At 40.6% G+C, this 26,203-nt stretch overlaps 1 protein-coding gene across 2 annotated transcripts in view; it reads left to right on the top strand.

Moving 5' to 3' along the window:
- Positions 1–24,215, top strand: part of rerg (RAS-like, estrogen-regulated, growth inhibitor) — a 36,343-nt gene extending 12,128 nt beyond the window's left edge. The window contains exons 3-5 of one of the 2 annotated variants that reach the window (XM_029495303.1): positions 14,667–14,723; positions 21,127–21,200; positions 22,826–24,215. In XM_029495303.1, the coding sequence (XP_029351163.1) occupies positions 14,667–14,723; positions 21,127–21,200; positions 22,826–23,236 (542 nt within the window). In that variant the 3' untranslated portion in view covers positions 23,237–24,215. Of the gene's footprint in view, positions 1–14,666; positions 14,724–21,126; positions 21,201–21,364; positions 22,042–22,825 lie in introns of those variants that run through there. The other variant, XM_029495304.1, reaches the window with a different exon arrangement.
- The last annotated feature ends 1,988 nt before the right edge of the window (positions 24,216–26,203 follow it).

The following is a 26,203-nucleotide window of genomic DNA, read 5'->3' as shown; positions in this document are numbered from 1 at the left end:
AAGAAGAAGCCTGAAAAACAAACACAATGCTCCACAAACACACACAGCTACTGTGTTGAACTGACAAGTGAGGCTAAAAATCCTGTCGGTGGATGAAAAATGAACATCATGTTCCTCCACCATGAAAGCACTAAATGACAGTTGCACCACTTGGGTCTGTGTTTTTCCCTGTCCATCACACTAAAAGGCTCCAGTCATGTCTCCTCTGGTGTTCAGCTGTAGGGGAAACACATTACTGTCACTTATTTGCATTTTTCCTGTTGATGAATCACTCCTGTGTCATGGCAACAAGAAAGAAACAAGGCATTTATTTAAATGGAAGCAGTTTATACACTGAATACTTTCTGTCCACAACTTGTGAGGTAACAGTATTCTCTCTTTTATGTACATGCTTTATTTATAACCAGCAACACAGGTCTCTGCCCTACAACCTCCACCTACCACCAAACCACATCTACACAAACCCCTGAGGCGCTTTACCACAGTGTATAATAAGGGATAAATAAATAAAGCTACAAGTAGAAAAGAATTGTGTTTTGAAGTGATTAGGGAAGATTATCCTATTGTAAAAAAAACTGTCAGTCTCATAGACTTCCATTTATCATAGTTTATTTACTCTGCACTGTGTATATTCAATTGTATAAATATTGCTTTATGGATTCCTATTCATATACAGTGATAGATTCCATGCAGAGGAAATATCTCGCAATGATTTTAACTGTTTAACACTGAGCTCACGAAAATGGCTTTTAAATCGGTTTCCTTTTGAAAGGTGGCACAGCCAACCTTTCACACTGATCACTCTCACAGTGATCCTGCTGCTCCCAAAATCAACCCTCTGTGATGTGTGCCTGCTGGAGGAAATGAAAGTCCTGGAACGTAATCAAATAATTGATGGGCTTTAACATCCATCAGGCTTTCCTGTGGCCAGCCACTCGCTCTGTATCGTCCACTAATTAACAGGATGTAGAGGGAGATCGGCAGTTGCTCATCCTGCCGCTCGGCTTTCCAGGCACATCACTGGCCTTTGACAGCTCAGAAAAGCCCACAGCTGTGAAGCTGGCTTGCTGTTTGACTTTTGATTACTCTGTGCATGCCAAACCTGGTGAGCAGCCATGAGCTATTGACTCAGTGACTGTTGCCAAATACTGTAATCCATGTGTCAAAGGGAGATTTTACTCTTTTTAGATAAGTGATGTGAAAAGGTTCACAAGTGGCTTTCAACAGGACTGAGTGATGTAAATGTTCAGACGAGGGGTGTGTCTGCCGTGTACAACATTTGTGCTTGAGCAGTGTTACATAAGACTCCACCAAACATAAAGGCTACAGAGGTCATGACATCTCGTTGCTGTGTGGGTGAAAAGTCAAGAAAGTTTCACACAACAGCGTAATAACAGAACAGCATGAGAACAGGACTTCACTGGGGCATGAGTGATGCTGCTGCATCAGGATGTGAGGCTAAAATGAAGGAGCTTTTTATTATTTTACGTGGTGGGGAAGGGTTGCATGTGTGTTATCTTTGGGATGGATTATATGAATGTGATGTGATGAGGAAAGACGGCAATTTATGGATGCAAGAGAACGTTACCACAAGAAAAAGTCAGTCTTTGCAGAGTTTTACTAGCTGTGAGATATAAACGAAGTGAACTGGATATTTTTTTTTTTTTTTTTGTGCACAACCCGAATATCACCCTTGATTTTATATTGGGCGCACAGATTTTAGAACACTATGTATAATATATAAAATTTTCGGTCTAATAACTGATAAAAATCCAAGCAGTGAAAAAACTTTTAAGCTCCACAGATTTACTTATTGGTTTTCTTAATTATTAAGCATGAGCATCTGGTCTGTTAGATTGCTTAAGAGACAAATGAATGATTACAAAGAGCCCTTCCCTTTGATCAATTTAATGAAATTAATCACAGAGAACAGTGACTTTGTTCCACCAGGGGAGAGATAAAATTCTGACATGGTTCAAATGAATGAGAAGTGAAAACAATGCTTTGTCCAGTAACTGATGTGTGTAAGATAATTAGCTGGCTCACCTCTTTTTCTTCTGACAGTAACTGACTCAGCTCTCCCCAGAGAGTGAACCCTCATGACTCTAGGTCCAGAGTGAAATCTCTGCCTGTCTGAACTACTTTCGTAACCACGTTCATATCCTGCCAGAAAAGAAGACCTTGGACATTTCATGTTTCAGCGTATGATACCCGCACCCAAATATACCCAAAGCAGCCTTTAGCTGTTTAGCAATTGCACTGGCATGTTAACATACTTTACAGAGACCATGGCATTTTAGCTCCGTCACAGCTCAAACTCAATGTCTTAAGATTTATGCTCTTCCACTCCAGTTAATTTTATTGTCTTGAATTGTTAAATTATAATTTTTTCTCCAGTTAAAATTTTCTGTACAGTTCTTAGTGATGCTGGCTAGAAGACTATTTAAAGATTTAAAGATAAATAATGAAGTTAAAGTGTCAGTGGACAGACACTGTGTTGTTTTGACATTTAAGTCATCTCAGCGTTGTGTCAGCTCTCAAGCAACTGTCATAATGTTGCAACTGCAAAGACACAGCAATGCGCTTTTGCTTGAATTTGCATCTCCCTGGGGTAATTGTATCCATATATATTTCATTAGATTTTCTATGCTGCGTCTAAAATTCAACTTGCATTTTGCCTGAAAACACAGTCATGTTATTCTATGTATTGTTTTTGAGAGACCAAAGCAAGTACGGCCTCATCTCTGCAGTCATATTTAAATTTCACAGTTCATTTCACATTGTTTTCATTGAGGACAAACAGCTTCTTGGATCCAGTTGGCTCCTGTGTTCCTGTAACCTATCAGCTCTGCGGCTTCATTAAACTGGAGTCTCCATCCTCCTCCACTTCCTCCCACATGGAATGCATCATCTGCCGCCTAGCCCTCCCTTTATCCCCAGACAGTAACACAGTGTCCCTGCTCACCTTATCTTTCTGAAGGCCATCTTCCTACTCCACTGTCAATGTCAGACCTCCCCTGTGTCTCCATTCTCCTTTGCGCCACACACTCCCACAATTTGTAGTAAAGTCGTTTTTAGCCAGAAATGTTATTGTTATTTCTGGAGTAGGATCTCCTGTCCCTCTGGTCAGCATAAATATCAGCGAACCAATTAGACAGCCTTCTGTTGTCCTACACACAGATGAAGTGGACCCATAGAGGGAAATGACTGTGTCACACGAAGGTGGGATTCTTGCCATGCTTTGTCTGTTGTATTATTTTTAGACCATACAGCTCCACAGCCTCCACATATTGTCCGTTCTCCGTGCATGTACCCTGAGCACCGCTGCTGTCCTTGACTGGCGTGAGTCATTGGCAGTTATTTCCCTTTTTGCTTTTTTCAACCTGACTCTCTTGAGAGTAGCAGTACTTTTAAAATTTTATGATTGATCTATTACGGGTTCCCTTTTTTTTTCTTGTGAAAGCTGCTTTATCAGCTAAGGTTCAGTAAATGTTTAATTTTCAGGGCCACATTCAGTAACATTTGATTTATTCAACACGGTTCCCTCTACTTTAAATTATCTTTTAGAGGATAGGGTTAAATAACACCTTCTGTTTTCCTGTTTCCTCTTTCATTTTCAACATTTATTTAGAGCTTTTTTCTTCAAACATTGTTTGTTCTTCAACGATTGTTGAAGAAAGAAAGTAAATCAAAAAGAAAGTAAAAGAAAATTCAGCTCCTTCCAAAACACATATGCAGGATGCTGCTATTATACTGTGTAGCTTTGACGCCACCATACACAGATGTCACAGACCATACACTATAGGGGATGTTTGTGTTTGTGCCCCCAAACACCTACTATCAGTCACCTTGGAATGACTGATAGTAAAGACGCAAACAACAAATGAGAACAGCAAGTTAAAAGCAAATGAATCATGTCAAAGGAATCCTACTGAAAGAGGAATTGTTTAGCAACAGTGCAGCTGGTTTTTGCTCTGCAGTTTTAGTTTGATCAAAACAAGCAACTTTTAAGCCATTGTTAAGTTACAGACAACTTCTAAACAACCTTTAGATTAGTAAGGTTTAGAGCTGCTCTCATTCTTGGGAGCAGTGTGTGTAAGTGAAGTTAAAGCAACAGGCTTTAGTTGCAGCCCTAAATTTACCAACTGCTGATTTTCTCATCTCACTCGTAAATAAAGGAAAATGAAGCATATCCCAAAATTTCAATCCAACTCTTAAATAAAGGCTCAAGAACAAGCTGCTTTTCAGTAACATACAATTGGCCAAACCACTTCCACTTCAAACAGTCACTCAACATATAGTCAACATGGTCAATGCAGGGCAGCAGCCTCATATCACGTAATGAGACAGGAACAAATAGAGGTCTGGATTTAACTCCAGCTCTAACTGTTGTATATCACATAGCTCATCCAAGTACGTGCCTCCATCGGTGCTGTAAATGGGTAAAATCTGACGCTATGACCCAAAACTTACACTGCAGATTCACAGCAGGACTGCCACTAATGCGTCACTTAAAAAAAAAAAAAAAAAAGCATTATGCCAACACTGTTCATCTCTATTTTACCGTTACTAAAGTGGCGAAAGGTGATAAAACAGTGTGAGCTACAGTGTGAACAAGGCCACCGTATAAAAGCAGAGCATACTTTCAATCAGATGCTTTTGTATATACTGTATTTTTATCTTTCTGAAAGTAATCAATGGAATCAGTGAAGCTTGTTCTTTAAGGTGTGGTTGTCACATTATCTCAGCCCTTGTTGGCTTCACACATGGGTCTTGGTGAATAGTGTTTTGGTGCAAATGTAGACACCAGATTAAAGGGATGAATGCGGTATCACAATCCTCACGCCCTTCCTGTTCAGACCTTCAACTGCAAGCTTTTTGTCCTTTTTGAATCTTCAGAAGTTTGAAATCAAAGCCTCTATGGTGTCCCATTTTACAGAGCCCTGAGGAGAATGACTGCCTCTCTCTCCCTCTGCCCTGTGTGTACCTGGAGCTCGTCCAAAGTGGAGCGGAGGGGAGTGTGTCTGACCTTTACCGTCATTCAAGGCGAACTTGATATACGCTGTGACTTGTTGTGTTCAAACAATGGGACATCTATTTTCATAGTGCAAAGGCGAAGTACATTCGGCTATGGTGGCGTTGGAAAGTTGAAGCTTTGTACCGTATGAGGCAAAGTGGAGCCTCTGACGGGGAGGAAAAACAACCAGCAAAAACTGGTTTCATTACAATGTAAACATCTCTTCTACACATGGTGTTTATATTAACGTGCCTATTCTCCGTTGCCAAACTCTTATCTCCAAGATAATAAAAAATAACTTCATCAGTTGAGTCAATGCTCAGGAGACTGAAGTAAAACCTCCAATGTTGAAACTAACGCTGAAAATCATAATACTTTCCCCCTGACTGCATCGCCAAGTAACAATGTGTTGTACTTCTTAAAGGGATAATTGTTTTCACTTAACCTGCAATTAGTGATTCTTTAAGCAGAATACAGACGTTATCAGCTAATGGTTGTGTGAGCAGACAATTGGCCATTTACACAACCAACAGATATGCTAAAAGGTTAGAGTTCATTTGTAGGTTATTCTAGACACCCGATCATACATTCATTCATTTTCTATACCGCTTATCCATCAGGGGTTGCTATAGCCAATCACTCCGGGCCAAATGTATGTTCCAGGTAAGCGCAAGGTTCACCCTGGACAGGTCCTGACGTAGAGAGACAGAGTGAGTGGTGTATCTGGAAATACACATAATTATACATCATCCTGATTGTGTGGTAGAGTCTGTCAGTCACTGTATTTAATTTATTTTTCACGAAATGGGGCCATTATTTCAAAAATTACCATGTTGTTGCATTGAAGAAGACATTATACTGCAAAAAGCGGAGTCATGCCCTGATGGTTAGATATAATGCGGGTTTAAGGCTCTTCAGCATTGTCTGGACAGTCTTTAGTCTTTTCCTATTCATGAGGGAAATGTGGAGCTTATAAATATTTCACTAACTAAACGTTTCGTGCTAGACTGGCAGTGCACACTGGATTAATCAAATCTGTCTGCCGCATTTGGCTATAACTTTCATGACGGCAGAACAGTAAAGCTTTTTTATATATAGTTAGTTTTTCCTCTGGTGATGGAAACTAGGTTGATTTAAGTGGTGAGAATGGACCAATAAACAATTGCACAACAGCAAAAAAAAACAAAAACAGTGGCCTAAAAGAGGCCAAAATGCTCAGTGGAGCTGAGGGGGGCTCTCCTTTTCCACAGGGTGACAGCTGATGTGCTGCTAATTGTTTACCAATCTGTCAACCCACTGCAAAGATTATCTGTTACTGTCATAACAACCTCACCAGTGAGTCTAATTTCACAGCTCATGATTGGAGTAAATCCCCCGGCATTAGAGATGGAAAACAATTTAATAGCTCTTGAGGGTCCAACGCTGCAACGGCTGTTGGTTTAATTGCAGTTTGATTCATTACGATAACTCATCTTAAAGCAAAAAAGCCAATGTAGTTGCCAGATTACCATCTTTTGACGTTGAGGGAAAAATAGTTTTTAAATAATTTAAAATTTAAATAATGGTTTTTGTCAGGCTCAGACTGGAAGCGGTACAGACTGGTATTAAAATATGTATGTATTAATTTTCGCTGTGTATGTTCTCCAGGGCAACATTGTGAGTATTTGATGCTTTAAAAAGCAACATCGTCTTTATTGGTGAAGTCATACCACATTGCAAATGGTGATTCACTGTATTTTTGGTTGTTAGGGATACCAGATAGACATTTATAGAGTCAATGGAGGACATAGGCAGACATACAAACTCCTCAGTGCTCAAGGGGTTTTCATTTAAAAGCAGGCATTTACCTGTTGTTTATGAAAGTAGGTTTGATTATTAACTATCCCATTGCTCACAACTAATTACACATAGCAGGAAATGGAGTGCTGGTCCCTTATTCTCAGAGGACCACTGGTGCTAAGTATGTCCCACTTGTCATTAATTAAATGGTGTATGATAACTAGTGTCACTGATGAGTTCGCAGGCACAAAGAAGGAAAAAGACAAGTTGTATGTTAATTTAAACGCTGAAATCTGATCTGGCGAACAAAGGAGATGGCGAAGGTTTCATTTGGTACAACTGGTTTCCTATTTTGGGAGGTGATACGCCTTCATAAAGATGAATATAACTCACATCTGTTATTTTCTGATCAAGTTATATATATTTTTTTTTAATTTCAGTTCCCATTTGGATCCCATTGCTAATGAGATTTCTGAGATGTAGCTAAGCAACATGGAGAGCAATGGCTCAGAAAAAAGGAGCAAAGCGGAGAGCTCAGATGAACATTTGCTAACCCTCTTCCCCTTAATTTACCATCAGGCCTTCTATTCTCGGGCAGCTCGTTGGCACTACACTGGTCGCAGTGGCAGGCTTAACACGGATGGAGTAGACAAAGGCTTTCATTGATTTTGTAGCTGAAGTTGGCAAACTAAATGAGATGATAGTAAGCAAGTTTGCAACCTCTTACATATGAACTTAACAGCTACTTATGTGGTTTAATACTCAGGGTTAAATCTGCCAGCGGGAGAGCTCATAACTGTAATAACTGTAGAAGACATTGTTCATTTTGTTCTTGTACTTAATTACTAATTACTTTAGTGCTTATTGTAACCTGAGGCTCAGTATTTATGCATGCCTTCCATATTACAACATTTTGTAAGAACTCATAGTAAAGACTACAAGGCCAGTAACACAATCTGTTACTCATGTTGCCTACATTAATGGTGCTCGAGGCTGATAAGAACCAATCAGGGAATGATTGGGGCTCTCCTTGTCCAGAAAGGTCTGTTTTTGCTGATCCAGACCGGAATGCAACCCCAAACTTAAAGCTTCAAACAGAATCAGAAACTTTTTCAAAGTTCAATTTTCAGTTTTCTCGCCTACATAGAGGCGAAAGATGTGAAGATGTGTTTTAAAACAGAAATGCAGTGTGGACATAGCCTAAATTAATCTACATGAGCATATGCTGCAATCTCATCTCTCAATTCTTCTTTTCCTGATTAGCCCAAAAAGGTGTTAAACAGTTTGTTCCTTTCTTGTTACCTTGATTGGTAGTTAGTCCAGCAAATCCCATTCATAACCACTCTTTCGGTGAAAAATGCTGAACTGCTCTGAAACGCAGCCAACACAATGTGAAATATTTGTTCCTGATTGACCCAAACTCTAACACAATCCATTGAGGCATATGACATGTTTACTGTTGGCTTAGTGTGTTATCGTTACTTTGCTCATTTTAGACTTCCCACAACTCTTCCAACGGAGCACTGGTTAAATCCTAGAATAAATATCGATGGAGCCTGATTGGCGAGTTGCAATCTGATCTGGAAAGGAACCCAGAAGATAAGATGTCTGACTTGATCTCATTTATATTTGGCAGGAGACAGAGATTGACTATTTCCCGTGGCACAGCGTGAACTCCCAATAGTCCCTGCTTTGCAGACATACATATATTTACTTATTAGAAATCTCATTTCTGCCCATGTAGCATTTCCAAAGAGACTTCATGTTGGTAGTCTGAGATGCAGACATACCCCAGGGAGAGACCAGTGGTGAAAGGAACTATGGGAAAGTACTGAGAGTGGGAACAGAGGTCTGACCGCCAGTACAGGAAGTGGTTTGTCTTCTTTTGAAGCTAATCTGTTAACCTGTTTCCAGAATCAGCACTGGCACTTCATGTGAAGAGCATGGTCCCATACTATTGGAGATAAATGTGCACTGAAGGAAAAGTAGAAACTGTTATCTATTAACAACAACAACAAAAAAAAAAAAACACCAAAAAGAGATATTGTGCTCTATCTACTTCATCATTCAAGAAGCAATTTGTGAAAAAAATCGCCGACAAAAAAAAGTAAAAGTGCAGAAAAAAAGAGACTACTGCAGTGTTTTTTACAGTGCCATGACACTTTGTAGCTGTCATATTCATAAAAAGTTGTATATATTCGTGTGGCTCGGCCTTAACGTTATGTAAGCTACTGTGTTGACTCATCATGTTCATTATTTAGCTTTTCTTTAGTGGAAGTGTTTAAGTCTTGTGTGTGCTGAAGCTCTGTGAAGCTGCCAGTCTGAAAAGTCTCTAGATTTTCTCTATTTCCCAACAACTGCTGAGTGATTTTGCAGGCAATCATAAATCAATGGTCACTGCACAAAGTGGTGCAATCTATAATATTCTCAATAATAAGCAGTGATAAGGCGTGAAGATATTGATAAGAAATAAGAACGCTGGCGCAAAAACAGATTTTATGGTTATTTAAGATAGTATTGAGTCCTATAATCTCCACACTTAAAGGAAAACCTCATTGTCCTGCAGTCAGAACACACTTGTGGGATATATTTAATGGTGGAGGATTTTTCTCAACATTGCAGTGCTTTAATCCTTTACAAGCATTTGGGGTCACATCATTTGAGAACTGTAGTTTCTTGTCCAACAACAGAGCAGCAGGGCAGCAATCGTCTGACAGAAATGCAATAAAACCCCCCAAAACTGCTCATCTGGTCAATGATTCATCTCTCTCCTATTCACGTAAAACATGAGAAAAACAGCAGAAGAGCAAATTTACAGCAGCAGGCAGCACTACTGAGGATCATAATCAGTCACATACAAGTTTGAATTCTATGCACAACCAAGCACTGGGGGGGGGTGAGGGGTTACAGTGATGCCAGAGAGCTTATGTTGTGTTTCTGGTGAATTAATTAAACATCCGTATATTCCTGAAAACCCGTGTGATAAACAGAGATGTTATTTATGAAGTTATATGGCCTTAACTGGAGTGTTATTTTGCATCATGAGTGGATTTATCCATTGTTTTATTTGATTGGAATGATTAACTGAATTACCGAGATGGCGATTTGTCAATGTTATCAGTTTTTAGATAATAGGGGAGAATCAATATGCAAATGGAGGATTACCTAAGGCTGTCCAACAGGAGTGCTGTTAGATAGATAGATAGAAGATAGAAGATAGATTCTTGTAATACTTGTTTCCCTGTTCTCATAAACATAATAGTTTAGCACTAGTTATTTAATAAATAAAATTTGCCTGTGATCTGATTCAAGCCTTGATTTGGACCAAATATTCAGCCACTGCATTCTATTTATTTTTCCCCCCTCATGAATAAATAGGAGTACTTCTCTTTTCAGTCTAGCCATTTCTTACCAGCACAACTGGCTTGTATGACATGACCTGTTGTGGCATGAGCACAATAGGTGAAGAACCTGACCGCAGCTGCACAGCACTGGGAGAGCTCCACTTCAGTCAGTAAAGAGGTGTTATTGTAGCCAAAGTGACCACCGAGCCATGGGTGTCCGTCTGATGACCATGGGGAATCAATAGAGACTGTTCAATGAGTAACGCAGTGCGGGCTCAGAACAAGGCCATGGGCGCCGCTAATTGCTCTTGCTTTGTTTGCAATTAGTCCAACATTCTGCCGCTGATGTGATTAGGTCACTTTGGACAAAAGCAGCTTTGGCCAAACACCTCCTGTGGATGATTTGTTTGATATAAATTTGAGAACTTGGCACTGCTCTGTCCCTTCACAGAGCCGCCCTGTGAATTCTGGACCTTTGAGTACATTTGATTAGTTTTCCTATTCTTTTTCTAAGTAGTGGAAAACCGTGAGAATGGCAGAAACACAATATCCCACCTCTGAAAGGCAACAGGGTATTGATTCCCTTAGCTTTCCATGTAAAAGATATAACGTGGACAAATAAACACAACAGCGTGTGCGTTATGGTGTGTGTGTGTGTGTGTGTGTGTGTGTGTGTGGAAGAAGACACTTGCATGTTGAAAGATCCAGCCTGATCTTCTCTCGTTGTACAAAATGTATTACGTTTTACGTGCTTGTGTAGGTTGTCAGATAATGAAATAACTACCTTACACATGGTGTCATGGCTACAGGGGACCTGTCAGTACAACTTGCCCTCAGCTACTCCCTTCAGCTCTCTTGCTGATCCTGTATTTGCCCCCTGCTGCCTCAAGCTGTTGGGAACTAGATGTTCAAGACACAAAAGGGTTAAAGCACATTATTTTTTATTACAGTTGAGGATCTGAGTTCTTACGCAGCAAATACATTCTCCCTCTGTCCAATGCACTTAATGTTTTTACTGCTGCAGCCTTACATTGTCTAGTACAACACAGGACTAATACGAGCAAAAGCAGGCAAGCTCATATTGATCTGTGTAACCATGACTTTACAACTCTTCTCTGTGTGTTGCTACTTCTTTGCAGTACACCATTACCCACAACAGTCAGTAGTCAGTCAAGTGACATTAACTGACTTTAAAGCTGCATCCATTGTGTTGGTCATTTATATCTGTTGTACTAAACGTGCCAGCAAACAGTTACCTCCTGAATATGTAACCCAGGGCAGTTGTGTTCCTGTTTACCGGGACAGAGTGAGTCCAAAAACAAAGCAGTTTTTTTTTTTGTTTTTTTTTTTTTGTTTTGTTTTGTTTTTTTCCCGCGAACTCCAGTGGAAAATCTGGCTCTTGCTCCTCTACTGTCATGGACAATTTTCTAACATTGTCTGCTTTTTAGTGCTTGGCAGTTTCTCTGGGTAGTTTTGGCCCAGACGGACTCTTTTTACTTTACTTTTACTTTTACGTTTGTTTTTTTCATATGCACATGTAGCTTCTCAGTCAGGACACCAACACTGTTCTATTTTCATTTCGGCTTGTACCGTGTTAACATCTTTTATCACCTGTCTGATGACATTATTTGCCCCAACAGCAGCAGGATGCAGAGCAGTGCAACAGGTGCACAGAGGCTTCTTTTTTTGTTGTTGTTGTCAGCCTGCATCTCACTGCTCTCTGTCAGTGAATCACCTGCCTTTGTGATCTGGTCAGCTTACTGATACAGTACGCATTATTTCTTCTGCCAACTTTTAGTGAATCTGGGCCACCGTGTCCATACTGCCGCACGTCAACAAAGGCTCCTTTCTTCTATGTGTACATTTCTGTCCAGTGGCAGTGAAAAGCAGGAGATATGGTTACCTCTAATGAGGAGAGGACTTCACACCCCATTGGTTATTCTGTCTACCTGGAATTCAGGCCACTGTTGCAGAAACGACACCAAATGACCTTGGTGGGAAATTCAGCAGCGACTCAGAGAAGTAGATATGTGTGTGTCTGCCTGACCAACAGCATGACAAATGATAAGCTGCTGTTCTGCTTTGAGCACATTCAGAGGAGAATTTTGGAGAAATTTTCTTTGCCTGAAAACACACCAAGTGCGTTAACTGCTTTTGTTCTATAAATTAAGTTTATCGACGGCTAACATGCCACAACGTAGGAAGTATACCATGTTTCTTTTTACTTAAATTAGTGTAGTTGCCAAATAATAGGTAATAGTAATAAACACTTTTTTATAAGAAGTTTTGAATAAGGGTAACTTTTAAAAATAAGTTAGAAGTGTCCTAGGTTAACCAAAAACTAATCAAAAACAAGACCACAAAATTGGACTCTGCATTCATACCCCAGTCATCTTCGGTCGGAGAGATACCATTCACCGCCAACCACCTCACTGTGAACCTTTAGCTTCGTTCAATAGAGAAAAAGGAGACTTTGCTATTTAATGTACTGCCTGGGAAATAAAGGAGACTGGGTTTAAGTTGTCAACAGCTACTGCAAATGTGTGGGTGACATACTGAAATCTCAGTCATCAAACACTCTCTAAGCTCAAAAGCTGGACTGCAGTTCTTTACAAGTGCAATCAAACGTGACAGGGACATTTGGGCTGACATAATTGGTTTTCTTCCCGTTATTTGTTGTGGCTAATTATGAGCAGAAAACAGGCCTGGCCAAGATTCTACAGTTCAATGGCAAAGTTCTTTCCCCATTGTCTCCATTCGATAAGTAGAAGCCTAATAGGATGTGAGGACACAGATACCCGTCTACACTCAAGTGGACCACTCAGGCCCATTGGGAATCACTCAGGCACATGACGGCTCCTGTGGATAAGTGTATTGAAAGTGTGAACACTTGTTGCTTGTTGGTGTGGCAACATGTTTCCTACATGAGATCCAGATGAGGACTCGACTGCGTGTTTCTAGTTTGCCATTTAAAAGTAAGAAACTCAAAACAGGAAATTCTTCCTCTTAGGGTTTAAAAGTTGAATTCATGAGCAAGATTGTGTACCTGATGCATTCAGGGTTTATGCTGCCTTACTTAGTGTGGAGTATTATTAACAGGCCAGTCTGTTCTTCAAGACATCATCTGTTAAAAATCAAGTGTTCAACCTTGATAACATGCCCATATAATGTTTTCCTACAATACAAGGATGAAATGAACAGTCAACACCATGACTGAATGTTTTTTAAGGAAACGACAGACAGAAAAGGTTACATACATCACAAACTCAATGAACTTATTCAGTCAACTTGTGGGAACCGGAAGCCGAATAAAATAAACCAGAAACAGAACAGAGTCCTCATCTTTAACCATCTCATGTAGAAATGACAATAGAGTTATGGCTGCGCTATATACCAAAAATAAAATGAAAGAAAATCCTAGTGGGATTTAACATGAGTCCCAAGTGGATCTTTGGCATTTCCCATTTCTCTGGAACAAAAAAAAAAAAGAGATGTGATTTATTTATTTATTTTCTGGGTTCCTCAATCAAACAAGCATGTTCCTTAATATCCGGATGATCTGGATTGGCTGGAGCAGCTCCAACACCTGACTGATAACAATCAATGATACAGTTGTTTTTAATTCTCCTGTAAAAAAGCAGCAATTTCATGATTTCTAAAAAAAAAAAAAAACTTTATTTCACGTCACAAGATGATCCTTCTTTCTTATTGTAGTGAGCAGCAGAGACAACATGTAGGTGTGTCCCTCCTGACAAGACTGATGAGACAGCTCGGTGGATTTCTGCTCCTAGATTAGAAGACCAATTTAATTTAAGAAGATTGCTGTCACATTTTCTGCATTGAATTCTGCAGTTTTCAGTCTTCTCTTGATACTATGTGCATCGCAGTCCTTGAATCCGAGCTTCACAATGGTCTGTAAAGGTGACAAGCAGTACTCAGGCTCTGTGATGCTCTGTAAAGCCTCCTAATTCTGTCTAAATGAAGGACATCAACATTTCCGTGCCACAGATTAGTTGTTGACGGTAAACCATTAAGGCGGTGAGTCACTGCCCTTCTGGGGATGTTATCTGTTTGTTTTTTTGGGATGTGTACAGAGCTGATGCTCAGACTAACTAGCCTGTATGAGAGCAGCAACTGATGATGAGAGGCGGTGTTTTATCCTTAAGGCTCTTTGAACTCTACCTTAATGATGTGGACCTGTTCAAATAGGTATTAGCATTTAAATGAAAAGTAAATTAAAGTGTTTTGTATCTTATGGCCACTTGGTGAGCAATCCAGAGCTGATTAGCTGTTAAAGCAAACAGCCATATCAGTTTCTCAGCCTGATATAATCAGTGCTATTATTAACTGAAGGCTGAATTTATTTTCCATGATGGGAAATACACTCTAAAGCTATAATATGTAAAATAACAAAATCCTACTTTTCATATATGCTGTTCAATGGAAATGATTAAAAAAAAAATGGTTTTAAACAGTTTGTGCTGTTTTTGTTTTATGTTCTGAACATCTATTGTTGTCATCTGCAGCTTTGGTGGTGAGATTTCTGACCAGACGCTTCATCTGGGAGTACGACCCAACACTTGGTAAGATAAACACATCTCACCATTGCTGTCTTTTATTTCTATAACTACACTGAGGCGAACTAAAGTACTTCTGCTGTTACCATCATTAATATGTTCTACATGCATGGTGGGTTGCTGTTATTGTGACAGGACTGGGTTACAGTATAACCTCACTTAACCATATCATAGGCTATTAGAATTGTAGAGTTGCCGTTATGACTTCTCCTCTGTGCTATATTTTTGTCCCCAGGACTGGGTTTATAGAAAGTTAAGCGTCTTTAAGGTTGTAGGCCCAGATAAAGTGAAGAACTGAAAACTCCTTTCCATGCTTGAGCAATGCCAGCTGCTTCTTGCACATATTTAGCATCATAGCAGTATTTGTGCTCATCTAGACAAGAAAACTGACAAAGTTAGAAAAGCTGAACTATTCTTTTAAGAGCTCACATCGTAACAAAAACACAAGGAACGCTGTAATTACATAATTATATGGAACATGGACATGGACGTGTTGAATGAAGAAATTCAGTGTCAATCATTGGTGACTATGCGTACAATGAGATAGTTTTATTTTTTCCTTCTATCTGTGTCTAATATAGAATGCCATGTTATATACTGCTGCTGAAAGAGCCAATTCCCTCCACAGTAATTACAGAGCACAAAGACGCCATGCCTCCTCTTTGAGGACCTTTTCATTTCCTGGCCGTACGCAGTCTGTCAGATCCTGCAGGCCTGCTCACATGTTGCTCTCCTCAGCAGCTCTTCTGCTTCCAGCAACACATTAGGTACAACACCTGAGCACAGTGCAATTACCAGCACGAACAGGCTGCACTCAGCAACACATTCTCTTTTTTAACCTTCCAGCGCCTCACGCAGCTACGTGATGATCCCAGTCTTGTGGCCATTATGTCCTGTCAGGTCTCAGCATAAGACTGGGGGATTGTTGGGATATTTTAGATTAGAAGAAACAGAAACAAAAGGTTGGTATTTTAGGATGGAACATTTCTCACTTTCTACTAAATGAAAATACAATAAAGCAGAAGACAAACCTTGTAGGTCCCTTTTTGTAATATTTTATGTCCAACAGAACCAGGGCCATACATGTGTATTTTATAAACCCGAGTATTGTGCATGGAATGAAAGCAAGAAAAGAGTAATAACTGCTTCCTTAGTTACCACAAGAGTTGGCGTCACAATCAAGGCAGCACAGCTCACAAGGCATAATGGACATAACAGCTATGTTGGAGGTTGTCTGTGACCAATCACACTGGCTGTCTGAGATTACACATCAAGTAGTCAACACACTGCTAAACATGGAAATTAAAAATTCAAAGTGCGTGTCGAGCGTTGGTCATATAAATGCGGAATTACACAACTTCTCTATGCACTTCATGGGTCTCACTTGGCCTTCCAGAGTCTACAGCTCACACAAGCACGGCTGTTCTTCTCTAAAATGAAGAATTCTTACGCACTGCTTTCCAGATCATATTTAATACACAATTTGGAAAATCAGGTTGCCAGAGCAAACAGTAAGATTACTGCAATAGCTGGAGGGTTTGTATTAGTTTGTGTTAGAACTGCAGCCATATGGAACATATGGAAGCAAATCATTGCAACTTTCATAGTGCCAGGAAATGATTGCTTCATTTAAAAATGTAATCACAACTGAACATTAACGCAGTGTGAACTGGAATTTAAGTTTATATTGCAATTGGTCTGACAAACGTTACAATTGCAATTTTAGTTGGAATGATAATTTTTGCATCATATTTTGAATTATGTGCATCACGGGACCCATATTGTTTAGCGCTGTTGAACCTACAACAAGAATGTCATGAGTTTGGTTCCTGGCCTGGGGCCTTTCTGTGCAGCGTTTGCATGTTCTCCCTGTGCCTGTGTGGGTTTCCTCCCACCATCCAAAGACTTCATGTTTGGGTTAATTGGTGACTCTAAATTGTCCGTAGGTCTGAGTGTGAGCTGTTGTTGGTCTCTGTATGTCTATGTGTGTTGGCGCTGTGGTGGTCTGGTGAGTGTACCCTGCCCTCATCCTGTGTCAGCTGGGATTGGCTCTAGCACCCCCTGTGCCCTGGAAACGGATAAGTGGTAGAAGATAAATGAATGAATAATAATGATCATATACAGAAGGAGAAGTAAGGAAAATACACAGCTGTTGTTGTTGTTGTTGATGATGATTTATTTATTTATTTATTTATTTGCATGACAGAAATTAAATTCTTCCGATCTTCGCATTCACATGCACTCAGAGGTTGTCTTTGTTGTGTGTTTGTTGCGGGCTAAGTGCTGCAAGTGTACAAAAATTCCCCAGATATTACAAGATGACCAGTTGGATCGCATTCCCTGTAGCATTATGGGAAACAGTAGCTATGCAGATGGCTGCAATATTGCAGAAGTTATTTCTGTCCTACCACACCAGCCAAAGTGCAGAATTTCATCTCCTTTGGCCCAGAAAATTAACTCTGTGCTGCTTCTACTGTAGTTTGGCATCACAACAGCAGCTCTGATTAATATTGTCAATATTGCACCAGTTTAGAGCAGCAGACTGTCTGTCAGGCTGTCCTATTTCTAGTTTTGAGGTTTGAACTCTGGCATGAAACTTTCTTTTTCTGTCCTTTGCCAAAACAGCTTGAGGCACTGGGGGTTTTGAATTATGAGGGGTGAATTACTTGCTGCCAGGAAAATTACTGCTTTTGTTTCCCTCCAAGTCCAAAAGAAAGAGTAGTGGGGCTGGTTAAATCATGGTGGGCCTGCCCCCTGTCAGTGCATTTGGAAACAAATAGACAGAGGAGTGGATGAGGACAGATCGGGTGCTGTTTGCAACTGACAGTGATTGATCCTGAAATAGGCTGTCCCATGAGTCGCAGTGTGAGACTCTGGCTCTCGCTCCTCTGAGATGCTCCTCACGCCTCCAGCCAAGCAGCTATTAATCGCCATGCTACTTCCGCCTCTGGCGATCTGTGACATTTCATTTTAAGTCACAAGACGCAGTTTGTCCTCGGGAGAATTGGACGCACCTGGGACATAGACGGGGTGGACGTGTATGCAGCAGCGAAGCGTCAGACCTGCCATTTTAAACCCTCTTTTCACTGAGGAGCTGAACATTTGTCTGACAGGTGTTCTGTATCATCAGCTTTGTTTGTTTCAACTTAGCTCAAAACTACTGCAGCAGTGCTGATGACATATCATGAGTCCAGGGAGAGAGAAGTCTAGCATATGTATGAGTTGAACTACTTACTGCCACATTCAAACAAAAATTTGAATTGAATTCTGTCTTTATTTGTAGTTACTTTTTTACTTTTTCATTACAGCACTGTATTTCCTCCTGGAAACAGCCGTATGCTCACACTGCTAAATCTCCTCCTCCTGCTAAAAACAATGACCAAAGCTCCTGCTATCTGCTCTTGGCTTCTACATTTCACCAAACAAGCTGTCGGACATTACAGCTAACTTTCCTCTGCTGTTCGCTTGACATTGCTTTTATATTGTAGTTTCAGAGGCACCATCATGTCGCACATAGTATCGTACTTTCACAGCAGATTGATCAATCCAGTCTTTAAAAAGAATTAGATGAACGGTATTTCTGTCTTCACCTCTTGGTGGTCACTGTATACTCAGTGCTTATTAGCCTGTGAATATTAGTCATGATTCCTGCTGCCTGCAGACTTTGGCAACAGACACTGCTGCACTTTGTTTAAAAACTTCAGTAAATAAAATTTTTGGTTTCTTAGGTTATGGGATTTAAAAAATTTTTTTGCTTAATCTTTTGAGGAAATAATGGAGCATGTAGGGAACATTTAGAGAAAACTGCAGCGATGGACTACAAACAACCAGAGTTGGGCTGACAATGTCCACCGCATTTTATGGCATTAGGAAGCATAAACAAGAAATCTAAATATAAAACCCCTATGACCAAAGAGTTGTTGTAGTTACCATGTTAGTCTGACTCGCCAGATGTAGACTGTGGGCATAAACGTGCCATTGGACACCCAGTCCTGACCATTACTGCGTTCAGAATCCATTCAGTGCAGGAAAAACAGCTGCAACCTGCACGCTGAAGAAGATTTGACTTTCACAACCAAGGATCTCTACTGCTTTTTGAGGCATCTCCTTGTTGAAAATCAAGGCTTGTTTCCACGTGTGCACAAGTTCCCCCAAAACCAAGTCTCCTCCACTGCTGTCCTGAAGGCGGCACCGTCTTTGCACGCTGGGCTCAGTGCCGTCTAAGACGATTTTAGACGCAAGCGAGCAAGCCCGAGCATCTTTTCTCCTTCAGCAGAATGATCTTGGTTCAGCCGACCGTGGCGTCGTGCTAGCACATCTGGTTATGTCCTAAGACACATGATGACTGGCAGGTTGGAGCAAGCCGATAACCATCAGTACAAAATGAACAAGATTATGCAAGACTTTGTCCATGGAAAGGTATGGTGGGAAAGTATTTACAAGGTGCATGTGAGGGGAAACAGCAGAAGGTCAAGATCGCACACATTCAGTCATGCTTCTATAGAATTTTCATAGTGATTGTAAAACAGCTACCACTGAAAGAGGACAGGGAGTTTAGAGTGGGGAAACATTTTGATATGAATGTTGGACCTACAGCTTCAGTGAAGGGAAGGGAACAGGTAGAGAAATATTCTGGTGATTTTTCTTGTTATTGATTTCTTGACTCTCTTCTTGAGAATGCCGGTAAATACAGCAAAGCTTTAAAACGCTTTCCATTCAAAATAAACTGTGCATTAAGAGATGACGGGATCACTGGCAGGGCATAACTCACAGGCTGAAAGGAACTGTAAGCCCTTGAGAAAGTGCTGGCTTAAACCCTCTAGTAGTGAAGACAGTAAAATCTTGGCGAATCAATGCCTTTCTAAGAAGGATTCCTGGGGCTTTAGTGATCTCTGTGAGGTGTTTACACAGATGGGATTTTTACAAGGGGGCAATTCAGGCAGATAACGCCTGCTGATGTCCAAGGTGGAATGAAAGGTCACAGTCACAACTCACAACTGTGTTCCTGGGACGCTCTAATCCTGCTTTTCGAGGCAGCTAGAGGTGAGGCTCAGGTCATCTCAGGTCATTGCGGGAGTTGGCCATCTCCCAGCAACCAGCGAGGTCCAACAACCTGCTGAAGGGCTGAAGGGCTTGGCTGCAAAAAGCAAAAGGTACTGAAAATATTGAGGTCAGTGATGTCCACGTAAGACAGAGCCCGTGTGGATGCGATCTGGGTGTGTCGGTGTGAAACAATTGCAGGTGAAAAAGCTCAGGCAGGTTTTCGTGATCAATCAATGCAAACACTGGACGTCCACCTGGAATTTAATATAAAGGGACAGGAAGTCAAAAGAAGTATGGATGCATCATCTGGTGCAACAGCATCAAAACAGACAGCCTTTGTATTCAAGGTCTCTCAGTCAGTTAAGGCATTGTGCATTATATAGCCTCATCTGACACAAGTCACTTTCATGAAACTGTCCTTGAATGTATTTTGTCCTATTGTGTCGTATTTACTGAAGTATATTTAATATTGCATTTCGTTTCTCAATGTGTTTTCATTCTAAAAGCTTGTTACTTGTTACATAATGCATTTCCTGTCCATTGATCACCATGAAACTGGGCGCAAAATATAGACTTCAGGACAAACTGCAACAATGCTGATCAAAACCAAGCAGCAGTATACAAATAAGACAACAGCTTGAGTTTCAGTTCAGATATTAAAATCCTTTCTGGACATTTCAGATTCTTTACTTAACAAATTGGCAGCATCACAACTGAAAAATAACAACAAAACTTACCATTACAATATACTGCAAATTACTACATAGTGCTAATTCTGAAAAATGTCCATTGTCTAGTGGCAAAGCAATGTTGTTATCCAAGTGGAGGCCGACAACACAACCTGGGAGCTAACATAGCTCATGTCCATTTTTATCTGTGAAAAGTGAAAATAATTAAGGCCTTAGCTGAGCTATTAATTACAGTTTCCAAATATAAGGATTACAAATGAAAGCAATTACATCTCACTCTCTTCAAATCATAGGTCACAGATGAATCACCGAACAAAGGCGCCACACATCCATCCAGAGGCTCAGCATGTTAGAAGTGATACTTATGAATAAACTTTCCCATTGAGTGTTTGTTTTGTTTGGTCCTGTTTTACGTGTGATGAAAAGGCTGCTCCATGCAAACCCTGTGCAAAAAACACTCTGTGAATCATAGAAGAAAACAGTGGGTGGAATTCTGCTCCCCACTTTAATAACGATGTGCTGTTCGCACACTTCCAATCTCTGCCTACCTGTTGTCTATTTCATGCATCATGAGTTTTACTCCTCTGTTGGGAGTCAGGTACTATTATCAAATGATGACTCACACTGGGCTGGATCTCTAAACATTGCATAAACGCTGTCTTTTTTGTGTCTTACAGAATCCACGTATCGGCACCAAGCCAACATCGATGACGAGGTTGTTACCATGGAGATTCTGGACACTGCGGGGCAGGTGGGAGAAATCATCCCACCATTTTATCAAACATTTGCATTTAAAGAGTTGGAACTAAAGCTTGTGGACAACCTGCATTGTACCTTTCTTTTTTCTTTTTTTTTTTATATCTAATAGGACATGACAAATCTCATCTGGACGCTGATTTAATTGAGGAAGGAATATTGAGTGACAAACCTATAAGATATATACTTAACAATGAGCTATAATAATGGGAAGTATATCCTGATGATATACCTTTAACGTAGTGTTGCTTAGATGGTGACATCAGAGAGAAACAGGGAAAGAGTCAGGGTTGTTGCTCCATTCAGCCTTTAGATGTTGTACACACACTAACAGGTTAGCTACCAGCGCACCAACAACTGCATTTAACTAGCCAACGCAGTCTTTTTTTAATCTCTGCATTTACCGCCCCCCCCCAAAAAAAAAAAAAAAATCACTTATAAAACATTGAACTGTATTTGTGAAAAGGACAATGAAAATACAAAATCTACTTCCTTTTCTATTATTGGATGCCAGGTGATTTTAAAAAAAAAAAGAAAATGAATTGAAACAAATGGAATTTTCACAGGGCTCGCTGGACAAAGAAAGAGCAAACACAGACTCAGTGGTGACACATAAAGGCTGTGACGGCTGCTCTTGTTTCTAACTCAGTCCAGCTTCAGATATCAGGTATCTTATTGCCTGAAGCGAAGCTATATATGTGACGCTTCCTTTTGACAAAGTCTTACGATTAGGAGTGTAGGAGTGGATGAGAAACTGAATGGCACCCGTTTCCCTCATAAACATGGCCATGAGGAAGAGCTTTTGCAAGAGCTCCGAGGATAAATATGCTGCACTGGTGAGTAGGTGTTCTGCTGGCAGGTGATTTCCCCTGTGACACTTCAGCCAAGTCATCTCTCGCTCATTAGATTGTCTATTTTCAGGGCATTTGGATGAAGTCTGAATGTTTCCAGACATGTCTGTGGTGGATGTCAGGCCCCTCCTGATTATGATTATAAGAAAGAGTGGCGCAAACTTAATCATGATTTGTGGAGGTGGAGTCTTCTTGGTAGCTCATAAATTCTAGGTTCAAAAGTCGGTCAGGAACACAAATGTCAAAACTGTCTTCCTCTGGAGGAATGTAGCTTTTTTTTTTTTTTTAAGCTTCCTCTACCAATAACTTTGAGACAAGAGTATGAGAGTCCTGTTCCAGCTGGAGGGACAGTTTGTGCTTTGGGGTGATCAAATTAAGTGCAAATGGCTGAACGTTCATGTTGCTGAATGGCTGAAAAGTCCTTAGTTTGCTTAGTTTGCAAATCAAGTCCTCATGATTTGATATAATTTGATTAAAATTAAAAGGCATTAGTTTATATCTTGTGAAGTTCTTTTTCTTGCTGTGATTCAGAAGGGATGGGGTAAAAACACCAACTTAGAGTCCCTCTTTAATTTCATAGTTTTGCTATTGCTACATGGCTTTAGGATTGAAAGTGTTTGGTTATCCTTAGATTTACTGTGTGGTACAGACCACGACACATTCATTTCATCTTACTCTTGGCAAGGAAACCAATACAAGCATCCACAAAATATGGAGGTTTGACAGCAAGTTTTTTGTTTTTTGTTTTTTTTTTTTCACTGGCTTTCAGGAGGACATCCAGCAGAAGGAGAGCCACATGCGTTGGGGTGATGGATTCTTCATTGTATATGACATCACGGACAGAGGAAGCTTTGAGGAGGTGGCGCCGCTTCGAAGTCTCCTCGAGGAGGTGAAGAAGCCAAAGAATGTCCCACTGGTCCTGGTGGGCAACAAGTCGGACCTGGACCACGTCAGGCAGGTTGGCACCGAGGAGGGTGAGCGGCTGGCAGCTGAAATGGCATGCGCCTTCTATGAATGCTCAGCGTGTGCTGATGAAGGTGGTGCGGTAGCGGAGGCTTTTCATGAGCTCTGTCGCGAGGTGAGGCGCCGCAAGGCCGTGCAAGGCAAGGCCAGGCGCCGCAGCTCGACCACACATGTTAAACAGGCCATCAACAAGATGCTGACCAAAATCAGCAGCTAGGGACGAGCACAACTCTTTGGCATTTAATGTTTCAAACAACTATTGGCTCCGAAATGGACAAAATGAGACTGATTTGATGTGGAGTGTGTTTACTTGTTCCCTGTGCAATGTCTCCTTATTCTGGCAAAGGTAACCGATGCTGTCGCTGGAGCCTTAACAGTTTATTTCTTGTCCAAACATTTGAGGTCATTTAGCTCAAAGTAGTCCGGGATGCTGCTGAGATACAAGCTGTTTTAATGATGAATCGTTCATATGGTGAGGTTCTCAACTTCTTTTCTTTCATCCTCTCATCTAACTCTCTTTAAATCAATAAATACACCAGAGGGCAGAGAGAAAATTATGCATGCACGCTGCCTCATTTAGCATGCAGAGAATCAAAATATTTTCTTATGAGAAGATTTGTAGCCTCCTCTCTATATCTTTTTGTGTAGGGGAATATTGTAATGTGCTTCGGGCCATGTGTTCTGTGAGCAAAGAAAAATAAGATCAGGGTCTATTAGATAAAAGTAGATCCACTGCCCTTCACCCAATGACAAGTTCAGAGTTGTTGATGCGTGTTCTTCAAACAAATCTTGTAAAAACTTCAACTGTGTTGTGTTGACATTAACTGGTCTGTTGTGGACTGTGGCGCCGTTTTGTTTTTTTGCTTTTCTTTTTTGTCAATGACGGGCGAACTCAAGATCTTTTCCTCATGGAACCAAAGCCAGGGTTCAGAACACTTCTCGGCCTACAGAACAATGAAGAAATGCAATCATCAACCAATCCCAGCATGCCCCATTTCAGGGATGCTGTCATTTAAATACTGTAAACTACAGTATGCATAATATAGTACGGTGCCTTAAGCACAGCTGTGCATGAGGTGTCTACAGTAGGTGATACTGTAATTGTTGAAATGTAATATTTGTTTCTTTCTCATGTAAGTGACTCGTCTCTGATCAACACAACCTGCTGTGTACCTGCAATTAAAAGCTGAGATGGAGTAGATCTAAGACTTCACTTATGTTCGCTTGACACCAAGTGAATGTGATCCGACTGATGCGGACACCTTCAGTCGGACCATTAAATGTCATTAACACAGTGGCACAGTGTCTGCAGGGCAAATTTAAATCCAAGCTGTGGTGAACAAATTCTCCGTAGATTTATGCTGTGATCACAGAGGGGGCAGAGAAGACCAGCACGGAGTTAAAATTAGCGAGAGGCTCATTATTGTTGGACATGTCAATGTTGGGTTTTTTTTTTTTTTTTTTTTTTTCAGATTTGGTTTGGTTGTACTTTCCTTGTAATTTCCAGCCTAATTAGAACAAAAAAAAGATCCTTATTAATTCCAAGGTGACATATTAAGAATCACTGATTTGTATCTTATTAAAGTCAGTAAATGGGTGACTGGAGGGGTCAACCACACACAGAGTCAGGAGCTCCAGGGGCTTTTTTTTTCTTCTTCTGGTCTTTTAATGTTGAACCCATTGAGTAAGTCATGAGCCCAAAACTGACCATGGGTTGACAGGCCCCTTGTTTTAATGAATCCAACAACATAAAAACATGTAAGTTAAATTAGGTTAAATGATCAAGAGTTGGAATATGAAATTATATGATGAGAACTAAAAAGTCGACACTGATGCTGTTGGTGAGTTGAATCAGAATTCTCAACAAGCACCAGCACAAAACGTAACAGTCAATCATTTCTGCTCAGACTGAAGTCTCCATGTTTCAGAGAACTCCTTGATCTTTTTTTTTTCTAATGCACAGATGTCATAGGACAAGTTCTCTCATCATGAGACAGTCACTGAAAGCACCGATGGCTGCAGCTCAGTGTACTGTCACCAGTTTCAGCCGCAAACCATCTGAATTGCCTCGGTAATGCTGAAAGAAAAAGAAAAAAAAACAAAAACACCTTTGACACAGCTCTGATTGCAGTGCAACTGATCAATTTTTTCACTGCCAACTTGCCTACGACCATTAGCCTCCGAGCTCAGCGAACCTATGTGTCCGAACAGCCTTTGTGTCAGTCACCGCTCCGCCCGATTAATATTTCACCATCACCTGCAGCTTTTCACTGACTCATGATGTGATGGGATAATACTCTTGCTGGCAGATCCTCAAGCATTCGGCTCAGACAGTTCCAACGTATTTTTTATTCACACCAGCACTCCAAAATACATTTTAAATTTAGAACGTGCCTATTTTCAGTCTCAGATATGAGTGCTCATACTAAAGACCCTCGTTATAAATTAAAACTGTTTTCACTTCCTCCTGCATATAGTAGCCTAGAATATCCAAGTTAAGGCTTCACTTCTGATTACTGTATAAAAAAAATAGTAATAAAAAAAAAAAACTCCCGCTACATAAATCCCGTCATCTCACAGAGATCACAGATCACAGATCTTTCAGTTTGGGGGAAGCAGGCAGGAATGACCAATATATTTGGCAGATAATGAATGGCAGCAGAAATGCCATAATAACCCTACCCTCCACCCCACAGTCCCACAGTCAGGGCTTCTGTATGAACACTCTTGAGGGGGTGAGGGAAGTTTCTCTCCGTGGAACAGGGGGGACTTATTTTATCGTGTTACATACAAGAAAAAGGTGGAAGGATTTAGAGACTTTGCTGTGCTGACTGGCACTCAGAGAGCTGTTGTTGGTTCGATCACCTCCAACCATGCTCAAGTAATCATTAACACTGCTGGAGGTTTAACCATCTGCTGTGCCAGCTGCAGGTTCAGTCTCAAGATCTGATGCCCCAGGTGGCCAATAGTCTCTTTATCCTTTAGTGTGAAATGTGCTGCCACACAACACACACACACACCACAAACACAAACACAACATGCATGACAAACACATGGACCAGTTTGTCAGTGAAACCACACAGAGCTACTTATTCCATGCAAAAATAATGAGATATCTACAGAACTAACCATGTATATGGAAACGAAATTGGTCTAAAATGCTAAATGTATTAGGAGATAAGGG

This window comes from Echeneis naucrates, chromosome 23 (assembly GCF_900963305.1).
Source record: "Echeneis naucrates chromosome 23, fEcheNa1.1, whole genome shotgun sequence".
Taxonomy (NCBI): domain Eukaryota; kingdom Metazoa; phylum Chordata; class Actinopteri; order Carangiformes; family Echeneidae; genus Echeneis; species Echeneis naucrates.
Note: the sequence above shows the minus strand (reverse complement) of the source record. Positions and strands in the feature narration are given on the sequence as shown.